Source organism: Laetiporus sulphureus (assembly GCF_001632365.1).
Source record: "Laetiporus sulphureus 93-53 unplaced genomic scaffold LAESUscaffold_20, whole genome shotgun sequence".
Classification (NCBI taxonomy): Eukaryota; Fungi; Basidiomycota; class Agaricomycetes; order Polyporales; family Laetiporaceae; genus Laetiporus; species Laetiporus sulphureus.
Genome location: NW_024468529.1, coordinates 229,848 through 252,828, shown reverse-complemented (window position 1 = coordinate 252,828; position 22,981 = coordinate 229,848). Strand labels below are relative to the sequence as shown.

At 51.6% G+C, this 22,981-nt stretch overlaps 14 protein-coding genes across 14 annotated transcripts; 6 read left to right on the top strand and 8 right to left on the bottom strand.

The window, feature by feature from the left end:
• Positions 1 to 1,427: 1,427 nt before the first annotated feature.
• LAESUDRAFT_700335 (uncharacterized protein) lies at positions 1,428 to 3,338 on the top strand. Its single transcript, XM_040906410.1, has 4 exons — positions 1,428 to 1,627; positions 1,691 to 1,977; positions 2,029 to 2,697; positions 2,758 to 3,338. Exons 1-4 carry the CDS (start codon positions 1,603 to 1,605, stop codon positions 3,079 to 3,081), a joined length of 1,305 nt encoding a protein of 434 aa, XP_040764239.1. The 5' UTR covers positions 1,428 to 1,602; the 3' UTR covers positions 3,082 to 3,338.
• LAESUDRAFT_736900 (DUF1768-domain-containing protein) lies at positions 3,200 to 4,761 on the bottom strand (the record flags this gene model as incomplete). The annotated part of the gene is made up of 3 exons (XM_040910735.1): positions 3,200 to 3,403; positions 3,473 to 4,602; positions 4,671 to 4,761. 3 exons carry the CDS (start codon positions 4,759 to 4,761, stop codon positions 3,200 to 3,202), a joined length of 1,425 nt encoding a protein of 474 aa, XP_040764238.1.
• A 2,865-nt stretch (positions 4,762 to 7,626) lies between these two features.
• LAESUDRAFT_736899 (uncharacterized protein) lies at positions 7,627 to 8,218 on the bottom strand (the record flags this gene model as incomplete). Its single annotated transcript, XM_040910734.1, has 3 exons — positions 7,627 to 7,695; positions 7,746 to 7,876; positions 7,936 to 8,218. The coding sequence occupies 3 exons, from the start codon at positions 8,216 to 8,218 to the stop codon at positions 7,627 to 7,629; spliced, it is 483 nt and encodes a 160-aa protein (XP_040764237.1).
• A 114-nt stretch (positions 8,219 to 8,332) lies between these two features.
• On the bottom strand, positions 8,333 to 8,900 carry LAESUDRAFT_725946 (uncharacterized protein). Its single transcript, XM_040908923.1, has one exon. The coding sequence runs from the start codon at positions 8,801 to 8,803 to the stop codon at positions 8,561 to 8,563; it is 243 nt and encodes an 80-aa protein (XP_040764236.1). The 5' UTR covers positions 8,804 to 8,900; the 3' UTR covers positions 8,333 to 8,560.
• A 729-nt stretch (positions 8,901 to 9,629) lies between these two features.
• Positions 9,630 to 9,951, bottom strand: LAESUDRAFT_180754 (uncharacterized protein). The gene has a single exon (XM_040901475.1). The coding sequence runs from the start codon at positions 9,861 to 9,863 to the stop codon at positions 9,681 to 9,683; it is 183 nt and encodes a 60-aa protein (XP_040764235.1). The 5' UTR covers positions 9,864 to 9,951; the 3' UTR covers positions 9,630 to 9,680.
• Positions 9,952 to 10,495: 544 nt separating this feature from the next.
• LAESUDRAFT_759322 (uncharacterized protein) lies at positions 10,496 to 11,102 on the bottom strand (the record flags this gene model as incomplete). Its single annotated transcript, XM_040912583.1, has 3 exons — positions 10,496 to 10,564; positions 10,614 to 10,753; positions 10,814 to 11,102. The coding sequence occupies 3 exons, from the start codon at positions 11,100 to 11,102 to the stop codon at positions 10,496 to 10,498; spliced, it is 498 nt and encodes a 165-aa protein (XP_040764234.1).
• A 199-nt stretch (positions 11,103 to 11,301) lies between these two features.
• On the bottom strand, positions 11,302 to 12,171 carry LAESUDRAFT_180699 (uncharacterized protein). Its single transcript, XM_040901474.1, has 2 exons — positions 12,136 to 12,171; positions 11,302 to 12,083 (listed from the first exon to the last, which is right to left on the bottom strand). The coding sequence occupies exon 2, from the start codon at positions 12,026 to 12,028 to the stop codon at positions 11,468 to 11,470; it is 561 nt and encodes a 186-aa protein (XP_040764233.1). The 5' UTR covers positions 12,029 to 12,083; positions 12,136 to 12,171; the 3' UTR covers positions 11,302 to 11,467.
• A 1,708-nt stretch (positions 12,172 to 13,879) lies between these two features.
• LAESUDRAFT_653338 (acid protease) lies at positions 13,880 to 15,567 on the top strand (the record flags this gene model as incomplete). Its single annotated transcript, XM_040904410.1, has 8 exons — positions 13,880 to 14,113; positions 14,190 to 14,341; positions 14,404 to 14,752; positions 14,796 to 14,850; positions 14,925 to 14,979; positions 15,035 to 15,284; positions 15,343 to 15,469; positions 15,521 to 15,567. 8 exons carry the CDS (start codon positions 13,880 to 13,882, stop codon positions 15,565 to 15,567), a joined length of 1,269 nt encoding a protein of 422 aa, XP_040764232.1.
• On the bottom strand, positions 15,351 to 16,830 carry LAESUDRAFT_725938 (uncharacterized protein). Its single transcript, XM_040908922.1, has 3 exons — positions 15,702 to 16,830; positions 15,519 to 15,632; positions 15,351 to 15,467 (listed from the first exon to the last, which is right to left on the bottom strand). Exon 1 carries the CDS (start codon positions 16,792 to 16,794, stop codon positions 15,787 to 15,789), a length of 1,008 nt encoding a protein of 335 aa, XP_040764231.1. The 5' UTR covers positions 16,795 to 16,830; the 3' UTR covers positions 15,351 to 15,467; positions 15,519 to 15,632; positions 15,702 to 15,786.
• A 240-nt stretch (positions 16,831 to 17,070) lies between these two features.
• LAESUDRAFT_714233 (uncharacterized protein) lies at positions 17,071 to 18,059 on the top strand (the record flags this gene model as incomplete). The annotated part of the gene is made up of 3 exons (XM_040907054.1): positions 17,071 to 17,118; positions 17,171 to 17,280; positions 17,342 to 18,059. The coding sequence occupies 3 exons, from the start codon at positions 17,071 to 17,073 to the stop codon at positions 18,057 to 18,059; spliced, it is 876 nt and encodes a 291-aa protein (XP_040764230.1).
• A 298-nt stretch (positions 18,060 to 18,357) lies between these two features.
• On the bottom strand, positions 18,358 to 18,887 carry LAESUDRAFT_736895 (ubiquitin; the record flags this gene model as incomplete). The annotated part of the gene is made up of 5 exons (XM_040910733.1): positions 18,358 to 18,442; positions 18,538 to 18,620; positions 18,676 to 18,705; positions 18,788 to 18,805; positions 18,870 to 18,887. 5 exons carry the CDS (start codon positions 18,885 to 18,887, stop codon positions 18,358 to 18,360), a joined length of 234 nt encoding a protein of 77 aa, XP_040764229.1.
• A 173-nt stretch (positions 18,888 to 19,060) lies between these two features.
• LAESUDRAFT_725935 (uncharacterized protein) lies at positions 19,061 to 20,147 on the top strand. Its single transcript, XM_040908921.1, has 5 exons — positions 19,061 to 19,424; positions 19,479 to 19,536; positions 19,594 to 19,695; positions 19,751 to 19,820; positions 19,874 to 20,147. The coding sequence occupies exons 1-5, from the start codon at positions 19,190 to 19,192 to the stop codon at positions 19,955 to 19,957; spliced, it is 549 nt and encodes a 182-aa protein (XP_040764228.1). The 5' UTR covers positions 19,061 to 19,189; the 3' UTR covers positions 19,958 to 20,147.
• A 165-nt stretch (positions 20,148 to 20,312) lies between these two features.
• Positions 20,313 to 20,986, top strand: LAESUDRAFT_653521 (uncharacterized protein; the record flags this gene model as incomplete). The annotated part of the gene is made up of 5 exons (XM_040904428.1): positions 20,313 to 20,460; positions 20,509 to 20,566; positions 20,618 to 20,719; positions 20,768 to 20,837; positions 20,894 to 20,986. 5 exons carry the CDS (start codon positions 20,313 to 20,315, stop codon positions 20,984 to 20,986), a joined length of 471 nt encoding a protein of 156 aa, XP_040764227.1.
• Positions 20,987 to 22,044: 1,058 nt separating this feature from the next.
• On the top strand, positions 22,045 to 22,788 carry LAESUDRAFT_725933 (uncharacterized protein). The gene is made up of 2 exons (XM_040908920.1): positions 22,045 to 22,464; positions 22,511 to 22,788. The coding sequence occupies exons 1-2, from the start codon at positions 22,236 to 22,238 to the stop codon at positions 22,702 to 22,704; spliced, it is 423 nt and encodes a 140-aa protein (XP_040764226.1). The 5' UTR covers positions 22,045 to 22,235; the 3' UTR covers positions 22,705 to 22,788.
• Positions 22,789 to 22,981: the final 193 nt, after the last annotated feature.

Sequence of the window (22,981 nt, the reverse complement as noted above, 5' to 3'; positions counted from 1 at the left end):
TCTTCTAGTCCTCCATCGACCTGCATTCGTTGAGCCGTTGAATGGGCTGAGAGAGTCTCGAGCCGGCTGACTTGTCAGCGGAACGTTCTGCAGATCGTTCGGATTCTTGGCCTTCTCCTCCGGTCCCCAGAGCTTCGTACCCCCAATATCCACAGAGTCTAGCTTGTCGGTATCCCCTCCTGCGCAATCTCGCCTTTCAGCTTAATGGCACAACTCTCTTGAGTCCAGTCTACTGGACCCAGCTATGACAATCAAGGGTGGTCAGAGAGCTGTATCGATGCCTGGAACGGTGCGTCACTCCGCAATTGGCGTTCGAACGGGGGTCATCGGACAGACAGTTTGCAGGGATGAACGTTCATCTTGAACGGCACATTCTCTGGACCCTTCTGCTCATATTGGCAGGTCTGGCGTTATTCCAGCGTCCGACGCCAATAGGGCGACATTTGCAAATTTTCCGGCCTCTCGAAGCAGAGGTTCAAGAAAATCTTGTCGACCGACCATATCGGAAGGTTTATGGTGAATCTCTGATATATTACGATGAGAGGTTTGTCGTCTCGAGATACGCCGTACGGAGGCCGCCAAATGTATCAGGCATTCGGCCAGGACCGTCGGCGAAGTTAGAATTATGGACAAGCAACTGCTACCCGCAAGCCCTTGTTCCCATTAAGGATAAATGCGAACATTACGACATTACGCTTAGAAAGATCACGGTCTCGTTCTCATGAGCGGATTCTCCGCTCTGATACGAATTGATCTTCAAGTGATTCTCTGACGCTTCGGGGACGAATGTCCTTTCTCCATGGGATTGTTCATATCTGTTGTCTTTGGTCCTCCGTCTAAACCACGACTGCTGCGGAAGGTTGCACTAGACACTGGCGGATTTGTCAGCTCTCGATGCTTCTGATGGTACTACTTATCGTCTAGCTCAGAGACAGTCTCGTCAATGCACTCCGGTATTCAAACGATACGTCCAGAGTCGACGACGAGCTGGCATTCCTCACAGAAATTCTGATCATCAGATCGTTCACGTAGCGGAAGTGTGGGATTTGCGGCTGCTGTTAGGATTGAGTAGTCCCCTTGTGCGATATAGCAAATTTAACCAGATTCATCGTCGCTAGGGACGTTGCCATCGATTAATTGCCGTTTAGATGGCTGGCTGGAATATTTGCCGTGTTCACAATTATAGTCTATGATCTATGTCTGCACAACACTAAAGGCATTGCAGCATGTGGCAACCAGTGATTGCCCTGTGCGAGACTCGACTTAGCGTTCAGACGCTGATCGATACCCCGCGGAAGCTGTTGGCGCCCAGCTCTATCGGCGCAAGTCGTGTGTCGTGGAACCACAATGTTCCCATTTGTTCCCCGACAAATTGCCCAGTCCTCCAAGACTGCTTCCGTCCCACCCGTTTCCCGAACAAATGGCCTCCACGCTGTTGCGGCTGAGCAAGATGCCGTCCCAAGTGCTGTCACAGAGCCGTTAGGTTCCACGGCTAGAGACAAGCAGTCGGGTAACGACACGAACGACTCAGACGATCTGGTGGTTCTGCTCTGGCTCAGTTTGTCCGACCATGCTGTATGGTCGGACCCGCAATTACGCGAGATGATTGCATCCGGCCGAGACGGATGTATGTGTCATTTTTTTTTCAACGATGAGTATCAGACTTGATGCTACAGAGCTGCCTGTACAGATGTTCCCTTGCGCTATGTGCTGAGGCATTCTGATTATGTGAGAGCTGTGAACCCATTGCCGCTGGAAACAGCTTTGGTGAAGATACTTCGCAACAAAGCCAGCGATATTTTTGATGTTCGCATGACAATGACGATGGCATCCCAGTCTACATGGTATAGGTCATATCAGGCAGTCGATCAAGACCAGTCTGGCGGCTTTGAGATTCGAAGAAGAGACTGGGAAACACTCCCTCGGCGGTTGCGCGAATATACCAAGCAGGACTGGGATTTGAGGTCTGTGTACATAGTACGTCTAGACCCAAATGCAGATGTTCCAATATCTAATGGCTGTGCATAGGAAAATCTACCGCCTCAGTATTCTAGTATGCCAGGCATCGCTCGCTTCGTAGCATCCCTGCTTGCAGACCAGACGGGGCATCTGCGTGCCTCGAGCTTTGTGCAGAGTGTCTGGCTTCCCCGTCACCATCAAGATAGACCAGGCAGTCTGCCTAAGTGTAAAGGATTTGCGGTTGTTACCATGGCAGAGAGTCGACACGCTGAATCGCTGCTCTGCGATTGGCCTTGGAACACCAGAGGGCCAAATCAGCAAAATGCGGTGCTCGCTATAGAGGCACAAGAAGCGACGAAATATAGCTTCCGTTCACTGTCAAAGGCGCGTTGGGATCGGCTTGGGGAAGAGTATCTCGGTCATCGACAGAAGCTGCTCGCTGAGATTGCAACTAGCGAATCAAAAGCAGAGCGAAGCGCGGAGGTGATCAGACTCTCAATATCCGAGATCCCCCAGCAATCTTCTCCTGCCGTTGCTCCTTCTGGCCCGCTACCAACACCATCATCAGACATACGCGCCTCGTACCCTCGTGAATGTTTGGTCTTCGTGAGGAACATACATCCCGAGACGAATAAGACCACACTACGCACCTTGTTCTCGCGCGCGTTTCCAAACACGGCTGGAGATACCAAGGTGGATGCAATCGACTACGTCGACTTCAACAAGGGGATGGATACGGTGGGCAATCTCCTAAGTTTCCTGATGCTGATCACAGCTACATATTTCCATTGATTCTAGTGCTACTTGCGTTTGACCGCACCACAACACGCTCGCACATTAGTGGCATCCTTAAACGAGAATCTCGTAATGCAAGCTCAAGGACTCGACTCCACGGGTACACAAGTTCCTTACACGAACAAGATCAAACCAATCACGGCGAAGATCGTCGAAGGGACCAGAGAAGAACTGTACTGGAACAAAGTTCCTGAGAAGGTTCGTTTACAGGCCATGAAGAAAGCGACCACGTCATCCGCATCCGCCCATGACCAAACGGGTACGAACGATACCAATGAAGTGATCGGACAAGGAGAAAGCAAGCGAAAGCGCAGGCGCAAAAAGTAAAGCATATTGTGTGGCGGCACATAGAACAGCTATTTCCGAAATCCTCTCGTTTGTAGTAATATCTTCGCCTTTCAGATTGTTATGAACATCGTGCTTCGTATAAGCTACAATCAGAGGGCTACGTGCTGACGCCTTCCTCCCGCAACCTCTCGCGGACGCGCATGAGTGCTTTGCCAAGTTGATTTGCGCCTTGTCCTATCGGGCCATCTCCAAAGAATGAATCTTGACTGTCCGAAACCAGTAAGCTTGTCGTTCCCGTACCCATCAGCAATGCACGAAGAGCTGGATGCTGGATGAACTTGTGATACAGCACTTCATCCAACTAAACAGAACGTGTAGAACACAATTCAGCAACGACCTGTTGAGACAATTAACAGTCCCGATCACTAACGTTTTCCAGGACGACGCGCTCCCAATCTGGTCGCACTTCCGAACTAGCGCTCTCGGAGACTGCACGCGCTTCCTCAACAGTCGGGCACGCACGAATACGCTCCGCGATATCTGGTTTATGCCCCATAAACTTCATCGCCTCGAACAAGTGGAGAGCGGTCGGATACGATTTATGCTCATAGTGTACTGGATGTGGTGAGTCGTGAAGAAGCGATGCAAAGTCATTTCCACGATGAATCTTGATAGTAGCATGCAACGGCGCAGGTGTGCGTACGCGATGAGCACTGCTCGACGGTCCAGGCGTAGGCACAGAAATTGTCGTGACAGGATTAGCGGGCATCCGCATGGGACGCGGTGTACCCGTACTCGAAACGATTTGCACGATCTGCGGTACGGGTGGATTAGAGGCATACGCTGCCCCTTCAGCCGGCTGGATTATAGGAACTCGATTATCGTCATCCTCGTGGCGTCGTCGTCGCGATCCGAAAGCACTGAATAGACTCCCTCTGCGACGGTGTCTTCCACGGGTACCGCTACTAATTATTGTATCGGTAGGGACACTTGGCCCGGCCTCCATGTTAGCGGTCTGAGGCTGTCTCGCTGGAAGCGTGAAGGATCGTTTAAGGGTGGATTCGTCGATTGGGCGACGGAGATCCTCCAGGATGGCCATGTAAGGGGATAGTTCAAACAGATCCTTCGGAGGAGCGGGAAGAGGGTTCCGTAGAGGAGACGGGGCACGATACGTTGGCACATCACGAAAGCCATGTGAGCCGGTGGCTGAGCCGGGACCTTGTGGAGGATGAGAAGGGGGAGCGTCGCTGGGTATCTGCGGCTCAGGAAAGGAAAAAGGCTCAGGCATCGTAGCCTGTTGAGGTATCTGCGACATGTTTAGGCCTAAGGAATTCTGTCGGCGACCGATGGTAGGTATCACTGGTTCATGCATAGGCTCTGCCACATTTTGTTGGAAGAATTGCCGCTGTGAAATGCCGGGAACGGCGTTAGGTATGACATTCTGTGCCGCTGGAAAGGGTATATTGGGGATGACGGGCATTTCGGCCGGCTGGCTTGGCTGCGGAAATCCTACAGGAGGTGGAGGAGCCTGCTGCATGTACTGTAGGTACTGCTCTGGCCCTGCGTCCCTTGAGCATTACTTCGTCAGCTTGCTGTGTATCCAGATCGACAGTGGTGTGATGACGCACGAAAGTACTGCGGTGAAGCTTGAATGAATGGCACGGAGCCGTACACTGGGCCATATCCCAGCTCGTCATAATATTCGTCTGAAGGGGCCATTGGCGCCGTTGTGTGTCGTTTCCCTGACCTCAGAGAGCGCGAAGGAGGCGGAATAACAGCTGGGTGGCGGTAGTCGGGAGTAAAGAATGTTTTCCGTTTCGAAGAATTGTTTCCCATGAGGTACGCGATGGGGACGATGGCCTACTCTGGTCAGATATTCTACGTGAATGTGCCGCCTGAAGTACGGTAAACGTCTGCTTTCGCTCTATCAGTACGATGGTGGCGTGGGCGCGTTCGGTGCCGCGGTCACGTGCCTGGTGATGGCGGTACAAGCCCGCGTCCAAGTTCGTTCGGTTTCCGTTCCTCTCGTTCCAACCGCTCCGGATTCCAATTTCTGGGAGTCACATGAACTCAACTCTAGGAAATTACGAGCACGAGAAACGGTCACATATGTAAATGGCTGGTTCGTAATACTTCCGCACGCAATCACCGCCGATGGCATGGTTGAATATGCGCCAGTGCAACCCTGGTATATGGCGACGCTTCGGATCTTGTCCCACTTGGGAGGACAAGGATCCCACGATTAAAAAAAAAACAATTGGCTAATGGCAAAGGCTCGTCCGAAGACCGTCTCTCTAATTCTTCCGCTAAGTTTGCATGATTCGACAGGGGGGAGAGTCTTCTTGATTCTCTAAAATACGGCACCAAATAAACGCTCTATGGAAAAGGCACTTGCCCAGAGAATAACCAACGCTTGTAGCTGCTATATTTTCGCGGCCCGAAGACGACTTCTAGTCAGTCGAAGACAGGTTTTGACCGCTCAGGAGATCGCCAGTTCATTCCTTGCGGCAACCTCCTAACGTCACGATTCATATCCCCTGGGTGGTCTCGACCATCCCTTTGCCGAATTGCAGGGCTCGTTGTCGGTCGAGTCCGAATGCCGATATCGCATGATAGCTTCCGGTCTCAAAATTGCTCACGTAAACGGTCGTTCTATGGTGCGCATCTCACGCTGAAGCTGAAGCTACTCCACTTTAATTAATTTTAGTTGAAAAATTCTTAAATGACACTATCGCTGCACATCGTTTGGACGGTGCAGGCCGTGACGTGATATTGACCACATGTAGAACTTCCATCGTGTTTCCCGCAGTGCATCGCATGGCTGGAGTCAGCCCATGTCTGGTCCGGTCCTTTAGATAAGAGTCATCCGCAGAAGATCAAATTTATGGGGCATTTGACGTTTATTCGCTCCAACTTCCTGGGACATAGTCAGGATAGCCGACCACCGAAGCTCGACACCACGTCCAGGCCAATGCTTCCGAAGGACCCCCCATTCTGGCCGAGATTTTAACAGGAGGATTATGAGAGCCGCGATGTTCTCGCATTCTTCACACGAATAATAGGGAAAACGGCGATTTTGGAAGAAATGTCGCTATCCTTTACGACAGACGGTGATTAGCTGTAACTGTATGGATTTTATTTTTTTGAGAACTCTATGGGTGGCGAATCCGTCGCTGCGTCGACCGCACCATCAATTATCGTCCTCTTTCCAGAGTCATGCTATGTTGCTTGCAAGATCGTCCTCAATCGCGGGAGGAACGCGGCCAATGCTCGCATGTACCGTGAACTTTTGATGGACTGGAGCGGCCTGAGTTGCCAGAACAACTATGCAAGGATCACAAGTGTTTTCGTCTTATGTTGTGCATAACAATGCAGCGTGCACCGAGTGAGTCCGCGAGGATCGTCGGAACGACAGCTATTTCCCCCATCAATATCACACATCCGCCTTCAATGCATTACCTTTGTAATGTAAGGCAACGAAGGAATGGGTGACGAGCTTTGCCCGCACGTCGGGTTGTCAATCTACACTCAAGCAGGCCAGTAGCTTAACCTTCCTCGTTGATGGCTCAATCTATGGATCAGGCCTGGTTACCGGCTGCTCAATATCATACCCACATCCCTGACAGGGGGGCTATCTTTAATTTAACATCAATACTACAATCTTCAACGCCGGAGCGTCCACCGGGCTGCCGATCCGCCTTAAAGAGAGCGAGGCTTGAGCGACCTGTGTTGTTGACCCAAAGGAAGATGGGACGCTGCCAGTATGTGAGAGGTATATTGAAGTGACCGCACTATGATTGACCTTGTCTCCACCTGCCAGACAGCACGTACATCCCATCAAATTGACCTGGACGAGCCTGGTGGTCAGCAGCCTGTCGACGTGAACAGCCTTCAGTAACGCAGAATTTTACTCAGGGGTCGATAGTAGTGCAATGTGGGCATCCCTCTGTACAACCCTTTCAAGCATCAGCACTAACGTTGCGGCAGGTAGTCATATTCTTCCTATCCTGGTAGGAACGGAAGAAGCGATCACTGAACCCGTAGATTGGCGGGTTGTGTAGGACGACTCGGACCGCGATTCGCGCTAGCGAGAGCAGCTCGAGATGCTACACGTTGCAGACTACAGGATCGCGGGGATGATACGCGAAGCATGGACAATCGAGATCTTCGAGGTATTATTGGTGCGATTGTGGTAGTGCGGAACTCGATGGATCTGACTTTACGTACTGATCCAATTGGCTTTGGGGATGCAAGGAGGCATATGTGGCGAAAGCTGACCACATCGGCGACCTGGAACGCAGAATTCGATTTGGGACGATGCATATCTAACCTGCCAATGTCGACAGCGGCTATCGCTCTTCCTTTGCCGCGGCCATTGAAATGAACGAGACTAAAGCATAAAAATTGTTTATCGTGGCATGGCATCGATGTTATCATATTGATTGGGTATTTCAGGTACATCAAAAACCCATTATACAATGTTTGTATGAGCTCCGTAGAAAGTCGCATCATTAAAGAGATTGCTGCTACTGGGTACTAACATGCGTCCGACCTTCAATGTCACAAGCTACACCAGGCACTGTCTCAGGTGCTTGACGTGGCATTGTATATTACGACATTGCTTGTGAAGCCATATTCGTAGGGAATATCTCCCTGTTCAACACATTAGCAGTGTATGCGACTTCCCAGATAGTACGACTTACCGGACAATCTTCGTATGTCTCGACAACCGTGAGGTAGAACGTGGCATTCGAGAAGATCTGGGAGCCCTCGGCGGCAGCCGAAAAGTCAGGCATGGTCAAGTTGTTAGGTGGGGTCTGCATGGGCGGGAGACCTAGATCACGTCGAATCCAGTCAATACCACAGATCTGAGCATGGGAAAAGTGCACGCACCGAAATTGTTAATGAGCCATTTGCCAAAGTAGTACAGATAAGTGCCATTCTGGAACGTTCCGTCGGACGCCATGTCATCGATGGAAGGCGGTTGCTCGAACAGCCACACTGTTATGGGCTCGTAACCCGACTCGCAGTAGTTGACCGAGTCGAAAACGAAGTCAAATACCGCTCCAGGGGCGATAGCGGTGTAGTTGGACGGTTCAACGATCGAGCCAGCTGTGGGCACTACGATCTGCCGCTTTTCTGGGAGGTGTGCTGCAGATCCATGCAACATTGGCATGCTAAACAGTGTCAGCAGAAAGGCCAGTGAGAAGAACTGTGGCTGCATGTTTGGTGGCCTTCTGTGGTTGGGGGCACACAAAGCTCGTGTGATGAGTTCCTTGGGGTATCGGACTGCAGCACTTATATATATTGAGCCGAAGTAGCCGTACGCTTACATAGATGACTGCCTTGAGGTACGGATCAAGGCACGATGAAACGTCTACACCGCCTTGACCTTGACGGCCCCGATCCTCCCTATATGCGATGAGGGCGTCTGTCCGTCAACCGGCGGTCTCGACTTTCAATCACCTAACCAATGGGAAGCGTCATACTCTCCACACGACTCGTAGTGCCGGGCTTGTCATTTGCAAAAGAGAGGCCGACAGTCATGGAAGTATTTCCCGATGATATCATGGATACTACGACTGGGCTGTATTGTTGAAGGAGCACGTCGATCCCCGGAGAGCCAGACTTTAACCAAGAATTCACCTATTGACGAGGAATGAGACAGCAGGGAGTTATGCAGCACAGTGTAGTCGGGAGCCAGAAGAGAAAAACTGAGGAGACCAGTTGACGCCCGCCGGCGCACGTTGCAGCCGAGCATACGGGAGCAAAAATCAAGCACTGAGACGTCCGGCGACTGCGCGACCGAACCAAACCGAAGTTGAACCCAAGAACACCATTCCGATGTCAACGTTCGCCTGTGATCATTAATGGGCGGCATCATGAAACCAGTTACACCTTGAAGGCACAGTGGCGCTATTCATAGCACTCACAGATTATGACGCACAATTCCGAGGTTTCGTATGATCTGAGCAGCATCGCGTGCCTCCGCGCGGCCAGATTTGCTCAGCGCACTAGCTGCGTCGCTAATCGGGAAGCGTTTCACTCTGATATGTATTGCGGAATGCATCTAGGCGCCGCAGCACAGACTTGTCGATGGCAATGGATTCAAACCTTGACTGGGTCTGTGATTATATCGCCTAGAAGAGCCCGTGGAACGAATCCGAGCCGGGCACGCCAACCACATCTAGCCAAGCGTTCGCATCTTGCAATGAGGAAGGCATTCTCTCCGTGGCGAACATTGAGATCCATAATCCAAGAGCGGATCGAGAGCGGATCGCCACAGCATAATGACACCTATGTAGATGCTTTCCGCATGAGCATTGTGCTAGCAAGAACTGAGTGAAGGCGAAACGGTAGCCGTAGCCGGTATAGACTTAGGCGGACCATGAGGACGAGAACTTACTAGAGCGCCATCGTCCATGATAATGCTCCAGTACAATCCAAACACGTTGCGGAAAACGTGCAGTGCTAGTGCTTGAGCCGAGTCCCTTCGAATGCATTCCGATCCGCACTTCCTGATTGTGTCAGAAACATGCGATGCTACTCAGTAAGACGCTGTATAGCGATTGTATGGTAAGTTTCGGCTTCGTCAGAGATTGTTTCTGATTCGGTAGAGCATGCAGGCTCACCTATAGTCATGGCCGGCAAACCGAACCTCTGACTGCAATTTCATCGGTCGATCTATGCGCGATGTCAATCCCGACGATCCCTGCGATGCGTAGCCATATTTGATAAGACATAAGCACAAAGAGCATATAACAGACATCGAGTTTCGGTTTATCGGTATCTTCATCGTTCGCTGCTGGCCAACTTGTCATCGTGTCGTTATTGTACTCCAGAAAATAACACGCCCTAGTAGTCTTGATGCCGAGCTCTGGCCGGATAAGCAGTCCTTGACCATTTTTGAGCATTATATGCGTGAAGCCAGCGGTGCACGACATCTTCCGCCTCGAAGCAGGATGAACACGGACAAATTCTGACACCGCAGTACTCTTTTGCAACGATGTTGCCCTAATTATGGCCAAAGACAGTATTTCGTTACAATTTCATGGTCTGCGGTTAATATAACTATCTTTTCCGAGTCGCCACCAAGACCGCGATCACGTGGCCAACGCGTCCTTGGGGGGGGAGGTTTACCCACTTGCGCGAGTTTGAGTATAGGCCTAGTAAGCTGAAGGTGCATGCACGTGGTTTAGGCATCGCTGCCATGCTCAAGTCGGCATTTCTGACCCCATCCTGAAAAACTAAGGACTTAATGTTACCATCCGCAAAGCGCACCTTAAAGGGCCCAATCAATTGTCATTGCCTGGCACTCACTAGTAGACAAAGAATACAGCATAGCTAACCGTTCGCACTGAACTGTCCGAGGAAATACTCGATCACTTATCCTATAAGTAAGCTAGAATTGCCGACCCATGTGCAACATTTTCTCGCGAAGTAATGAAAGCGATCAGAAGCTTGTAGTAGCGTTATAGACGATCACGTTCGCAGTAACGCCGTATTCATACGGAATGTATCCCTGGACGGCGGATTAATAGTTGTCTATCCCATCGGACGTGGATGCTTACGGGGCAGTTCTCATATGTCTCCACGATAGTCAGGTAGAACGTGGCGTTTGTGAAGATATAAGAGCCTAAGGCGGCAGAGGAAAAGTCGGGCATTGTAAGATTGTCGGGCGGCGGTGGCGGATCCTGCTGTGCAGGAAGACCTGGGGCAATGCAGAGACAATTTAGCTCATGATATCCTCTTGATACATCCCTAGACGTACCGAAGTTCGGAATGAGCCACTCGCCGAAGCGATATAGGTATGTGCCATCCTCGAACGTTCCGTCGGATGCCATAGCGTCGACGGAGGGTGCCTGCTCGAGTAGCCATACCGTGATGGGCTCGTACCCGGACTCACACACGTTGACCGAATCGTAGTCGAAATCGAACGCCGCTCCGGGCGCAATGCCAGTATAATTAGCAGGTGCGACTATCGACCCGGCGTATTCGTTGATGATTTGTCGCTTGATTGAGAGAGAAGTGACGCTCCCGTATAGGAGGAGAGAAAGCATTGAGAAGAGGGAGATTATCGTAATCAACTGCATGGTATGCGGTTGTCAATGAGTGGGCACAACAAATGGCTGGCACGGTGAGACCGTTGGTGCCCCCACCATGCTATGACAGCTGTTATATATCCGGAGTATGGGCCAACGTCGGTGACTCTCCGTGAAATACCGAATTGCATTAACAGTGTCGCCAGCAATACGTTCGGTACCGATACGCCTGGAAGTCTTCTTGAGCGCATCTCCCGTCATTCGGCTGGAAGCACGGCAGGAAGGCCAGGACAGATGGGAATGCTCTCACAATCTCAGCTTCGCCTGATGTCTGGAAAGTCGGTCTGGGTAGGGTCTGCTTCGACGCATAGCGGCCAATCGCATTAGATGCATGACGGTCGGGACAGCACCGGTATGTTAGGCCAACAAAGTGCGGTAATGCAATTCATGTCCGGTCTTACTGAATGGCTGTAACGGAGGAATGAAGTCGATGTGTAAGCCATGCCAGTCAAACAGACAGAGGGGCGGCCGCCGATTGTCTCCGGACGTTGTGCGCGCAACACGGTAGAGTTTTCTGACAAGACGTTCGAGAAAAAGATGCCATCGCAAGAAACGGAGAAGTGATTGACCGGCAGCACAAAGGGGCATTCGAGACCACGCCGGTCTCGGAGCTGACAAACAAGCACGTCGACAGCGGAGCTATGGAGAATGGGCGACGTGATAAAACCAGGTACGCCTTGGAGGTAAGCCGGCGACGGGATATGAGTGTAGAAACTTTGATGGGCGATCGTCAGGCCACATTGCTGTATATGGAGAAACCTTACTTTAACGTTGATTCTGGAGAATTTGTAAGCCGTGATGATTCCAAGAATTCGGTGATCAATCGCCCGAGATGATGCGTGCCTGCTTATTCTTTTGGCTTCTGTGCGGCGTTGCAGTGGCATTTGATAGCAAGGTGCTCAGGATGGACACCATTGAGATGTCAAATTGCCATAACATCTATGCATCGACACCCATTCAGTTCAACTCCGATAGCTTGTATGACAATTACCTAGCAAAACGTATGAAGGCCCCAGGGCATCCGATAGAGAAGTCTCGTCATGGGGTTGGCCGGAATGCCCAGGCACGTTGGTGATCGCAAGGGACCATCATCGTGTCTGTATTGCTGCACACATGATTGCATGTATCGCGGTCGACAGATTGTTTCCGAGCATCACCTTCCCGTCCTCAGGCTGCCGAGCTGACTCAGAGAACGCAGCCGTCGAGGCACACAATGGCACCGTCCGAAACTTAGAAAAGGAGCCAGAACCTCGACGGAAGAACAAAGCGAAAGGAGGATGTTGCCGTGGTGTGAACCGTACTTGAAGCCCGAGTCAGCTGATCACAGCCGGTGTTCTTGCAGTAGATTCGTCCGAGTAGCATCACGGCGAAGTATACACGAAGGACAGACTCATAGTCTGGATAGCGTCAACGCTACATGCGATGATTCCTTCACGTGTTCAAGGTGTCGGGAAGAGAATGCTTTCTGAGGCCCGAAGGAAATGTGTCGACTTTGAGCGCATATGGGTTGTCATCAGGGAAAAGAGCATAAGTGCGAAACCCAATCAAACAACGCATTATCTGAGCGAAAGTGGGTGGAAATAGACACGTCCCTGTAGCAGCATTATGCTAGTATAAACCTCCGAGCCAGACTATAGCGGGACAATGAGGTCGGTCTTTGTGTAGGACGGGCCTACTAACAGGCGGCCAATCTTCAAGCCTTCAGCGCTTGTTCGGAAATACCAAGCTTGATTGGCCACAGAACACAATTCGCACGTGACATACACCTTTTCGCCACGCGCCCCCTCATTTCTACTGTTACGAAAAAAGATCATGAGGTGATCTTAAGCCCACAGCATGCAAGAGCAGTTGGCTGCTGACAGGGAACAGGTACTGAAGTTTTATTTCAAGCGGACGCGGTGCATCAAAAGGGGAGTAGGGCTCAGTAGTAGGCCGTGGTGCTTCCGCCGCAGCATATGCGGACGGCTTGCGGCATCGACGCAATTCCATCAAGTTCCAATTTCTTCCCGCATCTCTCCATGAAACATGGAAGCTGTATTGTATTCTTGCGACGGTACTTGCCGCATGAAAAATACTTAGCAAAGTTCGATGTCAACATTCAGGAAGGCCGAACGCAGAGCGCTGTCACCGTCTCTCAGGTTCTTCCGGTGCTTGTACGGAGTATTTACCAGCACCCTGAACGTGCGTCCTGAACGTCGGTTTCCTTCTGAAGCCAGTCGTCGACCGCAGCAACTGTCTTTTCTTTTCGACATGAGACCACAGTACTAGCGCTTTGCAATCCGTGTTGCACCGCCGTCTGCGCGGCCGCGCTCGCCGGGACTTAAAGCGACTTTGCATCTTCACAGCCTTCTTTATGACACATATCACGTGGGCCATACAAGTCCTGGATATAGATCACAGCTTGCTTTCTTTGCTCGAGCGTGGGTACGTCAGTATCGCACCGATGGCACTCCGCCCAACAGTGGCACTTGTTCCACTCTCTTCTTGCTCTGCAGCAACATCAACTGTGTCTTGACCTGCCGGACGACTACATTGGTGGATATCCCTTACTAGGCGCTGTGCTACAAATAGCTTTGAGCCACTTTGAGCGTAACGCGCACACTTTGCGGAACAGTGCGGCGCGAATGCTTATACGATTGCCACCTTCAGCCAGGGAGCTATCCTTATAACTCATTCCCATGGGCTGCTTCCACTCCAGAGCCGAAGCCAACGCGCACATCGAAGAACCCTCGCCCATGGCCGAGCAGCGACTGCACCATCTCTCCCGCCCAGACCGTTACCGCCAAGGCTTCCGCCCTTCATTCTATGCAGCGTATGCGCGCGCAGCAAAAAGATATGGTTTCGAGGCCGGTAAATATGGCGGATTCGCCTTCAGAAACAATGTCGTCGTAAAAGTGAGAGGGATGCTCGATCGTAGCACGGACCATGAAGTTCCTGCTGAGTCCATCCAGAACGGTGCGATATACCTTGTGGGCGCTTCTGGGCGACTTCGAGATCGCTGACCGTTCGAATGTGCACTTGCAACCCTCGTCCCCCCAGAGTGAGTCCGTTAAAACTCGGTTGCACACGACGGTTCCGGAATATCTGATCGGATGGTCCGACAGTACGGAATATGTTGTACCCGTGAGCATCGGGATGCCTCCCATCACGCTGATGTTAGATTTCGACACCGGCTCGTCCGACATGTGGGTCTGGAGGTGAGTTACATGCCTGGTCACATGCTTCAGGAACCGGTTCACCCTGGCGCGGAACCGTCTAGCTCCGAGATTGCGGGCGCACTGAAGTACCGCCAGCAACACCGAGTGTATCATCCCCACCGCTCCGCCACAGCACGAAAGGCTGATGGGACCTGGGAGATATCGTATGGCGACGGTTCTTCTGCGTCGGGAGATGTCTATACCGATCACGTAAGAGTCGCCGGCGTGCACATCCATGGCCAGGCATTGGAGGTCGCGAAGGAACTCAGCTCCAGTTTCTTGTCCGACGGCGGCAACGATGGTCTTTTAGGATTGGCATGGCCGACGATCAATACCGTGAAGCCTCGCCGAGTTGCTACTCCCATGGAAAACATGATACAGAACAAGTTGATTGATCTAGCAAGTCCTCAGGTTCCTGGAGTGTCAATCCGATCGCTCATACGCAGATACGCAGCCGGTCTTCACAGTCAAGCTTGGCCACGGATCTGAGCAAAGCTTCTATTCGTTTGGTAAGCAATCGTCTGTGCACCATGCCTTTAAAGTGAGGCCTGAAGCCTGACGAGGCGACATTTCCGAATCCTAGGTTTCATCGACGAGACTGTGACGCGTCATCCCATTGTGTACCATCATATCACCACGTAAGGTCCTCTCCATATGCCCGGTCTTCTCTATTGATCCTCTTCTTCCGTCAAGCCAATTGGGATTCTGGCAGGTGGCGTCGGCCGCTTGGATGCTCAACGGCAGATCACACAACAGGCACCAGGACAACTCGGCCATACTCGATACTGGCACCACGCTCTGTCTTGTGCACGACGATGTCGTGGAGCGAATCTACCATTCCATAGATGGCGCGCAATACAGCAACCACCGAGGTGGTTGGATCTACCCTAACCACGCTCGGCTCCCCGAGATCTACTTCGCCATTGGGCATACGATGTATAGGGTATGCACAGGCCCCCGATCCTCTCTGTAGAGTGCAGCTAAATGACGCGGTGTTGCAGCTGAATGAAGTGGACTTTGGATATAGTGATGCCGGCCAAGGATATACGTTCGGCGGCATTCAGAGTCGTGGAGACCTCAGATACGACATCTTCGGTGACGTGTTTTTAAAGTCGCTATACATCGTCTGTGAGTGCAATCACAGAAAACCTCATAAACTTCACTGACAATTTGTTGCAGTCGATCAAGGCAACAAACGAGTCGGCGTCGCGCAAAGGGATGACTGAGATAACGGCGTACAAAAATTTCTTGATGGGTGGTCTGTTGATTGTGAGACTGTATATATTGGGACCTTAAGTGATACCCGACAACCAATATACCGTGTAAGCGACCAGATAACCAAAAGTGATGGCATACTTACTTATTCGGAAAACGGATAGAATCTTATACTCTCGTATACCCGAACAATGTGACGAATTAGCGACCAGAGTCGGGGATCCATGTCATTAGACTAAGGGCTTTTCACGATGCTCAGGCCCACCAACCACATCTGCGCCTGGCAACAACCAGCGAAAAGTAACGCTGAGCCTGAGCTCTCTAGAAATCCTCCTTGGAGGCGCATGCATATCCTCGGACTCGACCAGATCTTCCATGCGTCTGGGTATCCCATGGGTCCATTCGTACCGCGCCTCTTCCGAGAAGACGATGACACTGCCGGGTGGGAGATACACGCCGCAGGCATCGCTCTCCTGGGCATCATCATCAAGTAACCTCTGAGACGCAGGCTCGTCGCCTCGGAAACCATCTTTGACCTTCGCGAACTGCATCACACAGCCCGAGCCTAAGCTCACGCAAATTATGCCATCGCCATAACGGTCCAGTAGATCGACATGGGCAGTGATGCCGTCTCCAGGCCAGTACAAGTTCAGTATGGCCTGGCGCGCGAATAGTGTTGGCGCTGGTGGGAAAAGCAGGGCGTGCTTCTCTGGCGAGAGTACCGGGAGGAGGAGCTCGGATAGCGATGCGAGGAGAGAGGTGAGGATGGGAGGTAGGCCGCTGCTGGACGAGGAACAAGCACGCTCGAAAAGCATCACCTGGTCTGCGGTGCTGCGTTGGAAATAGGTACGTATGCAGGTCCACATAACTTCCTCCGCAAGCCCGTCTGGTAGACGGAGGGTCGGATCGAAATAGAGGCCTTGAATGGGTGGTCCAGTACGTCGCGCAGGTGACATAGTCGCTGCGATTGATGAAATAGGCGTATTAGTCGTAGAAGCCTTAGCATATGAAGGAATGCCATGCCGGTCGCGAACATCATGAGTTGGATTCCGGACAGCATGAGCAGCGGCCGGCGACGTGTCATCAAAGAGGGAGTCTGCGTCAGAGCCAGAAGCGGACCCTTTGATTGCATCTTTGGGCTCGTTGACGACAGTTTGCATCTGATGAAGGGCCTCGCTGTCCGTAACTATTCGGAGAACCATCTTGGGCTGAACGGTCCCCGGCTCAACGTCCTCCATCTCTGCCTTGCTTTGCTTGTTTGCGAAGGCACGGCTTGGCCCAGACTCCACGTCTTCATCGCGCCTGCGCTTTCTGTTATTTGATACAATTGTGTCATAAGGGTATTGTAGCATCAAGCTAGCCAGGAAGGGACCGCAGGGTACAGCTCGCAACAGTGACTGGCGGCCACAATACTTGGAGCATTACATAAGCACATTCCTCCCAGCTTTCTGGCGCCTAACCATCGACCAACGGTCACTAACACTTCGACGCGGACGAACCGAACTTTAGAGGACATGGAGGAAACCACACCCGCAGGACGCCCCATTATTGATAGAGAAAAAGTGAGCGGCAATAAACTTGATTATCGCAATCACACGTTGAACTTCGTCTTAGACTGCGCCGTTCCTCGTCCGCACATTCATCAAAATTGGCAGCTTCCATCGCCTCCCACAATTCGAGGAGGGGACATTACCAATTGCCGATGAGCAGCAGATTTTTACCTGGTGGGTGAAAGCCGCTGATACAATATGAACATGCACACTAATATACCCCATTGACCTCTAGGAAGGATGCCACCTTGCGCGAAGTCCTGACGACCCTGCGCGCCACCGCACCTGCCCTTCCAGAGATCCGCCATCCCCTCGCCCGCTATTCCTTCCGCGCACTGTATGCTGACAGCGCGACACGGGGTCGTGTCACACAGAAAGAGCTCGGCGTGGTCTACTCACGAGACATCCTTGGCGAACCTGGTTCGCTCGACGCGCCAGCAGCTCGCCTTCTCGTCGACGAGGACATCCCTCCGGGAAACGATGAGCGCACGCTTGACGAGCTGCGATTTGTCCCTGGCGACTATCTCTGCGTCGCTGTGCACCTTCCAAAGAACGCAACAGTAGCTGTTGGCCCGGGCGGCGAGCTGGCTATCAAGGGAACAGCGGGACCTGGGGCGGGTGCTGGGGCGGCCAATGGGTGGAAGAACGGCAGCCGTGCGGATGGTGGGTGGGGAGGAGGACTCGCGCCTGTGCCTGGTCCACCTGGAGGATTGGGCCGCGGGGGAGGACACTGGCGAGGAGACTCCAATCCTGCCCCGTCTGTCCCTCGCGGTGGACGCGGAGGGCGTGGAGGCGACTTTTCTGGGAGAGACGTAGACAGGCGTGTGCCACCGCCGCGCCGAGACTCGCCCCCACCCATCAGGCGGGACCTCTACGGGGACCGTGACAGAGGAGGGCGACGCGCATCATCGCGGTCGAGGAGTCCACCGAGGAGGAGAGGCCGGTATGACTGAGATCTCCAATATATCCACGTTCTGCTTGATCTTTGTACGCTTGCTGGTTGGGTCCGAATCGAAGCAGATCTTTTATATAGTATGAGCACGTTCAGAGTTCAGCGTACTCGAGATGAGCGCATCTGACGCTGATGCATGGTTCATGTACATAAAATAAGCAAACGGAAAGCATTGCGATTGCGATTATGGCACAATTCTAGCAAGGTATGACATGAGGAATACAGCTGACGATTGTCATGGTCTCTTCTTTCTCGTTATCTACGCCCCGGATTCGAACCAGGCGGGAATCCTAGTAGGCTTAACAGCCACCACGAAGAGCTAATACCAGGTGCAGGACCGTTCCCGCTGTGATGTTAACCTCCTTCGCTGTCTTTTCATCCACCCTGCGTGGAGAGAAGGTAGATGGATGTCAAGGATCGACAGACGTGGCGCGCCACTCAGCGTCTCGTAACAGTGATAAATACGATGAACAACGTACAGTTGTCTCCCAGCAAAAATCAGACGCTGCTGCGGTGGTGGAACACCAGACTGCTCCTCGACTTTCTCCTTGATGCGCGTGATCTGCGCATTCGAGCAGTCAGAACTCTGCACGACCGGGTCGAGGCTTGACACGCACTTTATCATCGGGGTCGATATCGAGCTCAATCTATAGCGCAATATGCGCATCATATATGTGAACACCGCGCAACCGGAGGCGGCCTGTTGCCATGCAAGATTGCTCAACTTACCTCCTTGCCAGTAAGCGTCTGCAATTATCCGGACCAGTGAGGACCGACAAATCCAGCTAATGAGTTCACGACGCCAACTTACCTTCACCTTGATCATCATCTTGGCTGATAGATAGAATGAAACGGATGAAAGAGAGAGGTGAGACTGGGAGACTGAAGGAACGCGGGTGGCTGCTGCTGAGAAGACGAATGCGAATGAACGCTTACTTTGGCAATCCTCGTGGTGGCAGCCAGTCGCTGAGCTTATGCGAGGCTGATGACAAGCGCGCACTCACAACCCCCACCATCACCCATGGGCGTGCATCTCTTTTGTCTTGGGATCCTGGATTTCGCATAAATCATGTTCGAACTTTGCAATCCTGTTTTCTCCGACATCTCCGTTGTTTCCCTTCAACTCTGACGATGGCTTCTGAATCGCGCTTACAGTTCTGGAAGGATAACGTCGACAATGCAGGAGGCAATTTGTCTCGAGACGTGAAGGATAGGTTCGCCCGCGTGCTTCCGGAGTTCACGAGGAAGGATGACTTTGCCGACTCGGTGATAATGAACCTGAAGATCACCGAGTTGACAGTGTTCGAACGGCCGGAAGATGGGAAGACTCAGGCGCGGGTGGTATGCGAGATAACGGTAAAGAAAGGCGAGTGTCTTCGTTCACAAGCCCGTCATAGACCGTAACATTGACGAAATGCAGATATGGCCAACGCGTATGACATGATGCACGGAGGGTGCGCTGCATACCTCATTGATATGTACGCAACTGCATGCAGTGTATCGCGCCCCAAATCTATACTAACGATGCACCTCAGGTGTTCTACGCTTGCTCTGAGCCTTCTGGGAATTGTGACCGACGGAAACATCGAGTCTGTCTCTCAAGCTCTCAGCACAACATATCATGCCGGAGCTCCACGGTATGTCCGGTCTCTGCCTCACTTCCCGCAATCGAGATTCATAGCTTGCTTACAGGGGAGCTCGTTTGCGTATCATCAGCGAGACGACGGCCGCTGGCAAGCGGACAGAGACAGCTCGTAGTCAGGTAACTAGCATAGTTTCTTTCGCAACATGATCACTGACATGAACGCTCTGCAGATCTGGAACGTGACAAATCGCCGTCTAATAGCATCTGGTGTTCATACAAAGATGAGGCCGACTACTCTAGCGCTGAAGTTGTAGCGTTGTTTACCATCGAGTGGTTCGTTCCAAACGATGTATCCTGCTAGGGGCGTATAGTCGCCTCACAGCCACCACAGTGCACTTGTAGGATGGAGAGTACAGGACTGTTGCATACATTCTAGTAGACTGCAATGGATATGACCGAGAGGACCTGACTATGTGGGGTTCCCACGGTGAATTTAATCTCGTGCTCATCATGCGGTCCGAGCGGGGATCGACTCTATCACCCTCGCACATCGCTGGCGGTCGCGAGCTCTTTTGCAGCATGAGTACCAGCGCACGGGCCCGATTTTGGAGAGAGGGCGTCGAAAGTGTGCAGAATACTAATCTCTCTCCGGACGCAAAGGAGAAGCTCATGCGCTTACTGCCGGCGTTCACTCGGGAGGGTGATTTCGCCGACACCGTTATAACGAACCTGAAGGCAATTGAACTGACAATTTTCGACCGCCCGCAAGATGGGAAGCAGCAAACGCGAGTAGTTTTCGAATTGACTGTCAATAATGGTCGGTGTTCCATGTCAGTTATAAACCGGATTTACAAAAATGAGATAGATATGCTCAATGCATTTGATATGATGCATGGAGGATGTATCGCGTTTTTGGTTGACGTGTACGTCGTTAATATACTGTTGTCTTCGGACTTGACTGGAGTCCGTGGCAGGTGCTCTTCTGTGGCATTGAGCCTGTTGGGCATCGTCACGAATGGCAATGTGGCATACGTTTCTCAAGCTCTGAATACAACGTACTTTGCCGGTGCTCCACTGTGTGTCTCATGTCATGCATATCTGGACCGGCGCATTGAATGATGTAGAGGTGCGAAGCTGCAAATCATCAGTACCACAACGTCCGTCGGCAGTAGGATCGCGATTGCAGAGACTGAGGTAACCATGCTCTTCAGTTCGTGGTCCTTGGGCATCATCTGAATCAAGAATGACAGATCTGGGATATGACAGACCGTCGTCTCGTGGCCTCTGGCATTCACACGAAAATGAAGCCATCCAGGGACGCAATCAAGTTTGCCAGGTTATAGAACTCAATTCTCTCATAAGGGGCTATCGCCTTGTCATTAGGTTCGCGGCTTGTGTGATGTTGACGTTAAAATCTGTCCTTCCCTGGCTGACTCTGCCCGGGTATATCACTATTGCGACTGACCATCGATCTCGAAGCACGGTGCGCATCATTCGATAGTACTGGATCTAGGTAAGTTCGAGATATGTATGTATAGCAGAAGTTTGTGACAGCGGCATTAATTGAGAGATATGCTGACACACAAATCCAAATCAAACGGTGCTCAAGAAGAATTATCGCCTCCTCATTTCGACTTCATCAAGCGGAATGTTACCCCCCGGGACGATGGTCGTTTCGGCCGGGCGCTGCGACCCTGGATCCATGGTAGAAGGGTATCCTTTACAGATGAAAGGGCAGCATAGAACAGTTTCATCTGTGGTGAATACCTCTCACAACCTCCACGCCGTGAAGTTCGGACTGATTATGTCACACGACAACAAAGTTCAATTGCGCACATGATTACTACATATGCAAGACCGGTTTATCAAGGACTCTGGGCGGAGCTGAGAGCTCAAAAACGCTTCTGTGCTGCTATCAGCTGAGACTTATGGCACCTAGCCATGCACCTCTGAACGTGTTTTCGCTGATGGTATTATCTCTCCTGTCGTCCGGCAACCACAACAGGCATAAAACTGATTTTACCGTTAACGACAGTTCTGTGCAATATCCTTCATGGTCGGGTGAGTGTTTGGTCCAATCCAGGGAGGTTGCCGCTCTGCCGAATCCGAATGGATGATATTACGTCCATATTGCTCACCAGTAGCACGGCATGCTGCATCCGGAGTACCTGCTGCATGAGGCATACCTTTATGCTCATTCGCAGCCAGCGTGCATTTCGAGGAAAATGAGGTGTGGCCTCTAGTGCTAGCCAGCCGTCACTTTCCTGTCTCGTGGGTGCAAGGAGTGAGAAGCCGGTGAAGTGCACGAATGACTGGGGCAGTAACTACGATAGGTGCGTGTATATAATATTTTTACTCTTCCGTACTCGTCCGCTCCATTTCCGGGAACTTCCCTGTTGAGTGCGTCCCCATCGGAGGTGCTGATAACAGGCTCTTTCCAACAGTATTCTTGTCCTGATCCTCCATCGTAAGCATTTCCCCAAGCTCCCACCGTGAATCGAGCATCTACGCTCGTGAAGAAGCCTGTAGTCGTTGTATAAAGGCATCGAGCCCATGTTCACTATTGTCCCTCGTTCGTTTCTCACTCGAAGGATGACATTTGACGCGCGCATTCAGTTCTGGTCACAAATCCTGCACGATGCAGACGGCAATGTTTCTCCACAGCTCGTGACAACTGTATCCGCGAAGTTGCCCTCCCGAAGCACGAGGGAAAACACACGGGCGAGTTTGTCCTTGAGCGCGAAGGAGTTGAGTCCGTTCGAGCGCTCAGAAGATGGAACACTGCATGTGCGAGTGGTCTTCGAGATCGTGGTCAAAGAAGGTAGGCATTTGTGAGACTGGGAAATGAAGTGCTAAAAGGGGTTCAGACATGCTCAGCGGATATAAAACTGTTCATGGAGGATGTATTGCATACTTGATTGACATGTACATTCATTTGGCGACCGTCTACATTGGTATTAATGTCTTACTGATAATTCAGATGCTCCTCGGTTGCCCTCGTATTACATTCCCTTCCGAGCAAGTTGTGCTCTATCGTAGTAAAATGCTGTCCGTTCTGTAAAGCAGATTAGAGGTGGTCAATAGGAGTCACAAACAGTTGGATAAGCGTGTTTGTAGCTGTCTATCGGGATTAAGACATGTACATAGGGTAGTAGAATGACAATAGCGTTTTTTCACAGCATTACAGTCCCACATTGTCAATTGACAGCCGTGAGGAAGAGTGAATGCTCGACGTTCTAAATTCAACTTTGCTCATGGACAAGCTGAAATGGTGGATATATTCAAACTTGCAAGTAACACAGCTCTTCATCTCACAGAGTGTTATATGTTATTAGCCA

Bases quoted from the DNA above. Each gene is read 5' to 3' on its own strand.
- LAESUDRAFT_725935 (XM_040908921.1), top strand. From the start codon at position 19,190: ATGGCTTCTGAATCGCGCTTACAGTTCTGGAAGGATAACGTCGACAAT. The intron at 19,696-19,750 runs GTATGTCCGGTC...GCTTGCTTACAG, and splicing joins TATCATGCCGGAGCTCCACG to GGGAGCTCGTTTGCGTATCA. The intron at 19,821-19,873 runs GTAACTAGCATA...AACGCTCTGCAG, and splicing joins CAGAGACAGCTCGTAGTCAG to ATCTGGAACGTGACAAATCG.
- LAESUDRAFT_725933 (XM_040908920.1), top strand. From the start codon at position 22,236: ATGACATTTGACGCGCGCATTCAGTTCTGGTCACAAATCCTGCACGAT. The intron at 22,465-22,510 runs GTAGGCATTTGT...AAAGGGGTTCAG, and splicing joins CGAGATCGTGGTCAAAGAAG to ACATGCTCAGCGGATATAAA.
- LAESUDRAFT_180699 (XM_040901474.1), bottom strand. From the start codon at position 12,028: ATGCCACTGCAACGCCGCACAGAAGCCAAAAGAATAAGCAGGCACGCA.
- LAESUDRAFT_180754 (XM_040901475.1), bottom strand. From the start codon at position 9,863: ATGACAAGTTGGCCAGCAGCGAACGATGAAGATACCGATAAACCGAAA.
- LAESUDRAFT_725946 (XM_040908923.1), bottom strand. From the start codon at position 8,803: ATGCTCGGCTGCAACGTGCGCCGGCGGGCGTCAACTGGTCTCCTCAGT.
- LAESUDRAFT_725938 (XM_040908922.1), bottom strand. From the start codon at position 16,794: ATGGAGGACGTTGAGCCGGGGACCGTTCAGCCCAAGATGGTTCTCCGA.
- LAESUDRAFT_700335 (XM_040906410.1), top strand. From the start codon at position 1,603: ATGATTGCATCCGGCCGAGACGGAT. The intron at 1,628-1,690 runs GTATGTGTCATT...CTGCCTGTACAG, and splicing joins TGCATCCGGCCGAGACGGAT to ATGTTCCCTTGCGCTATGTG. The intron at 1,978-2,028 runs GTACGTCTAGAC...GGCTGTGCATAG, and splicing joins ATTTGAGGTCTGTGTACATA to GAAAATCTACCGCCTCAGTA.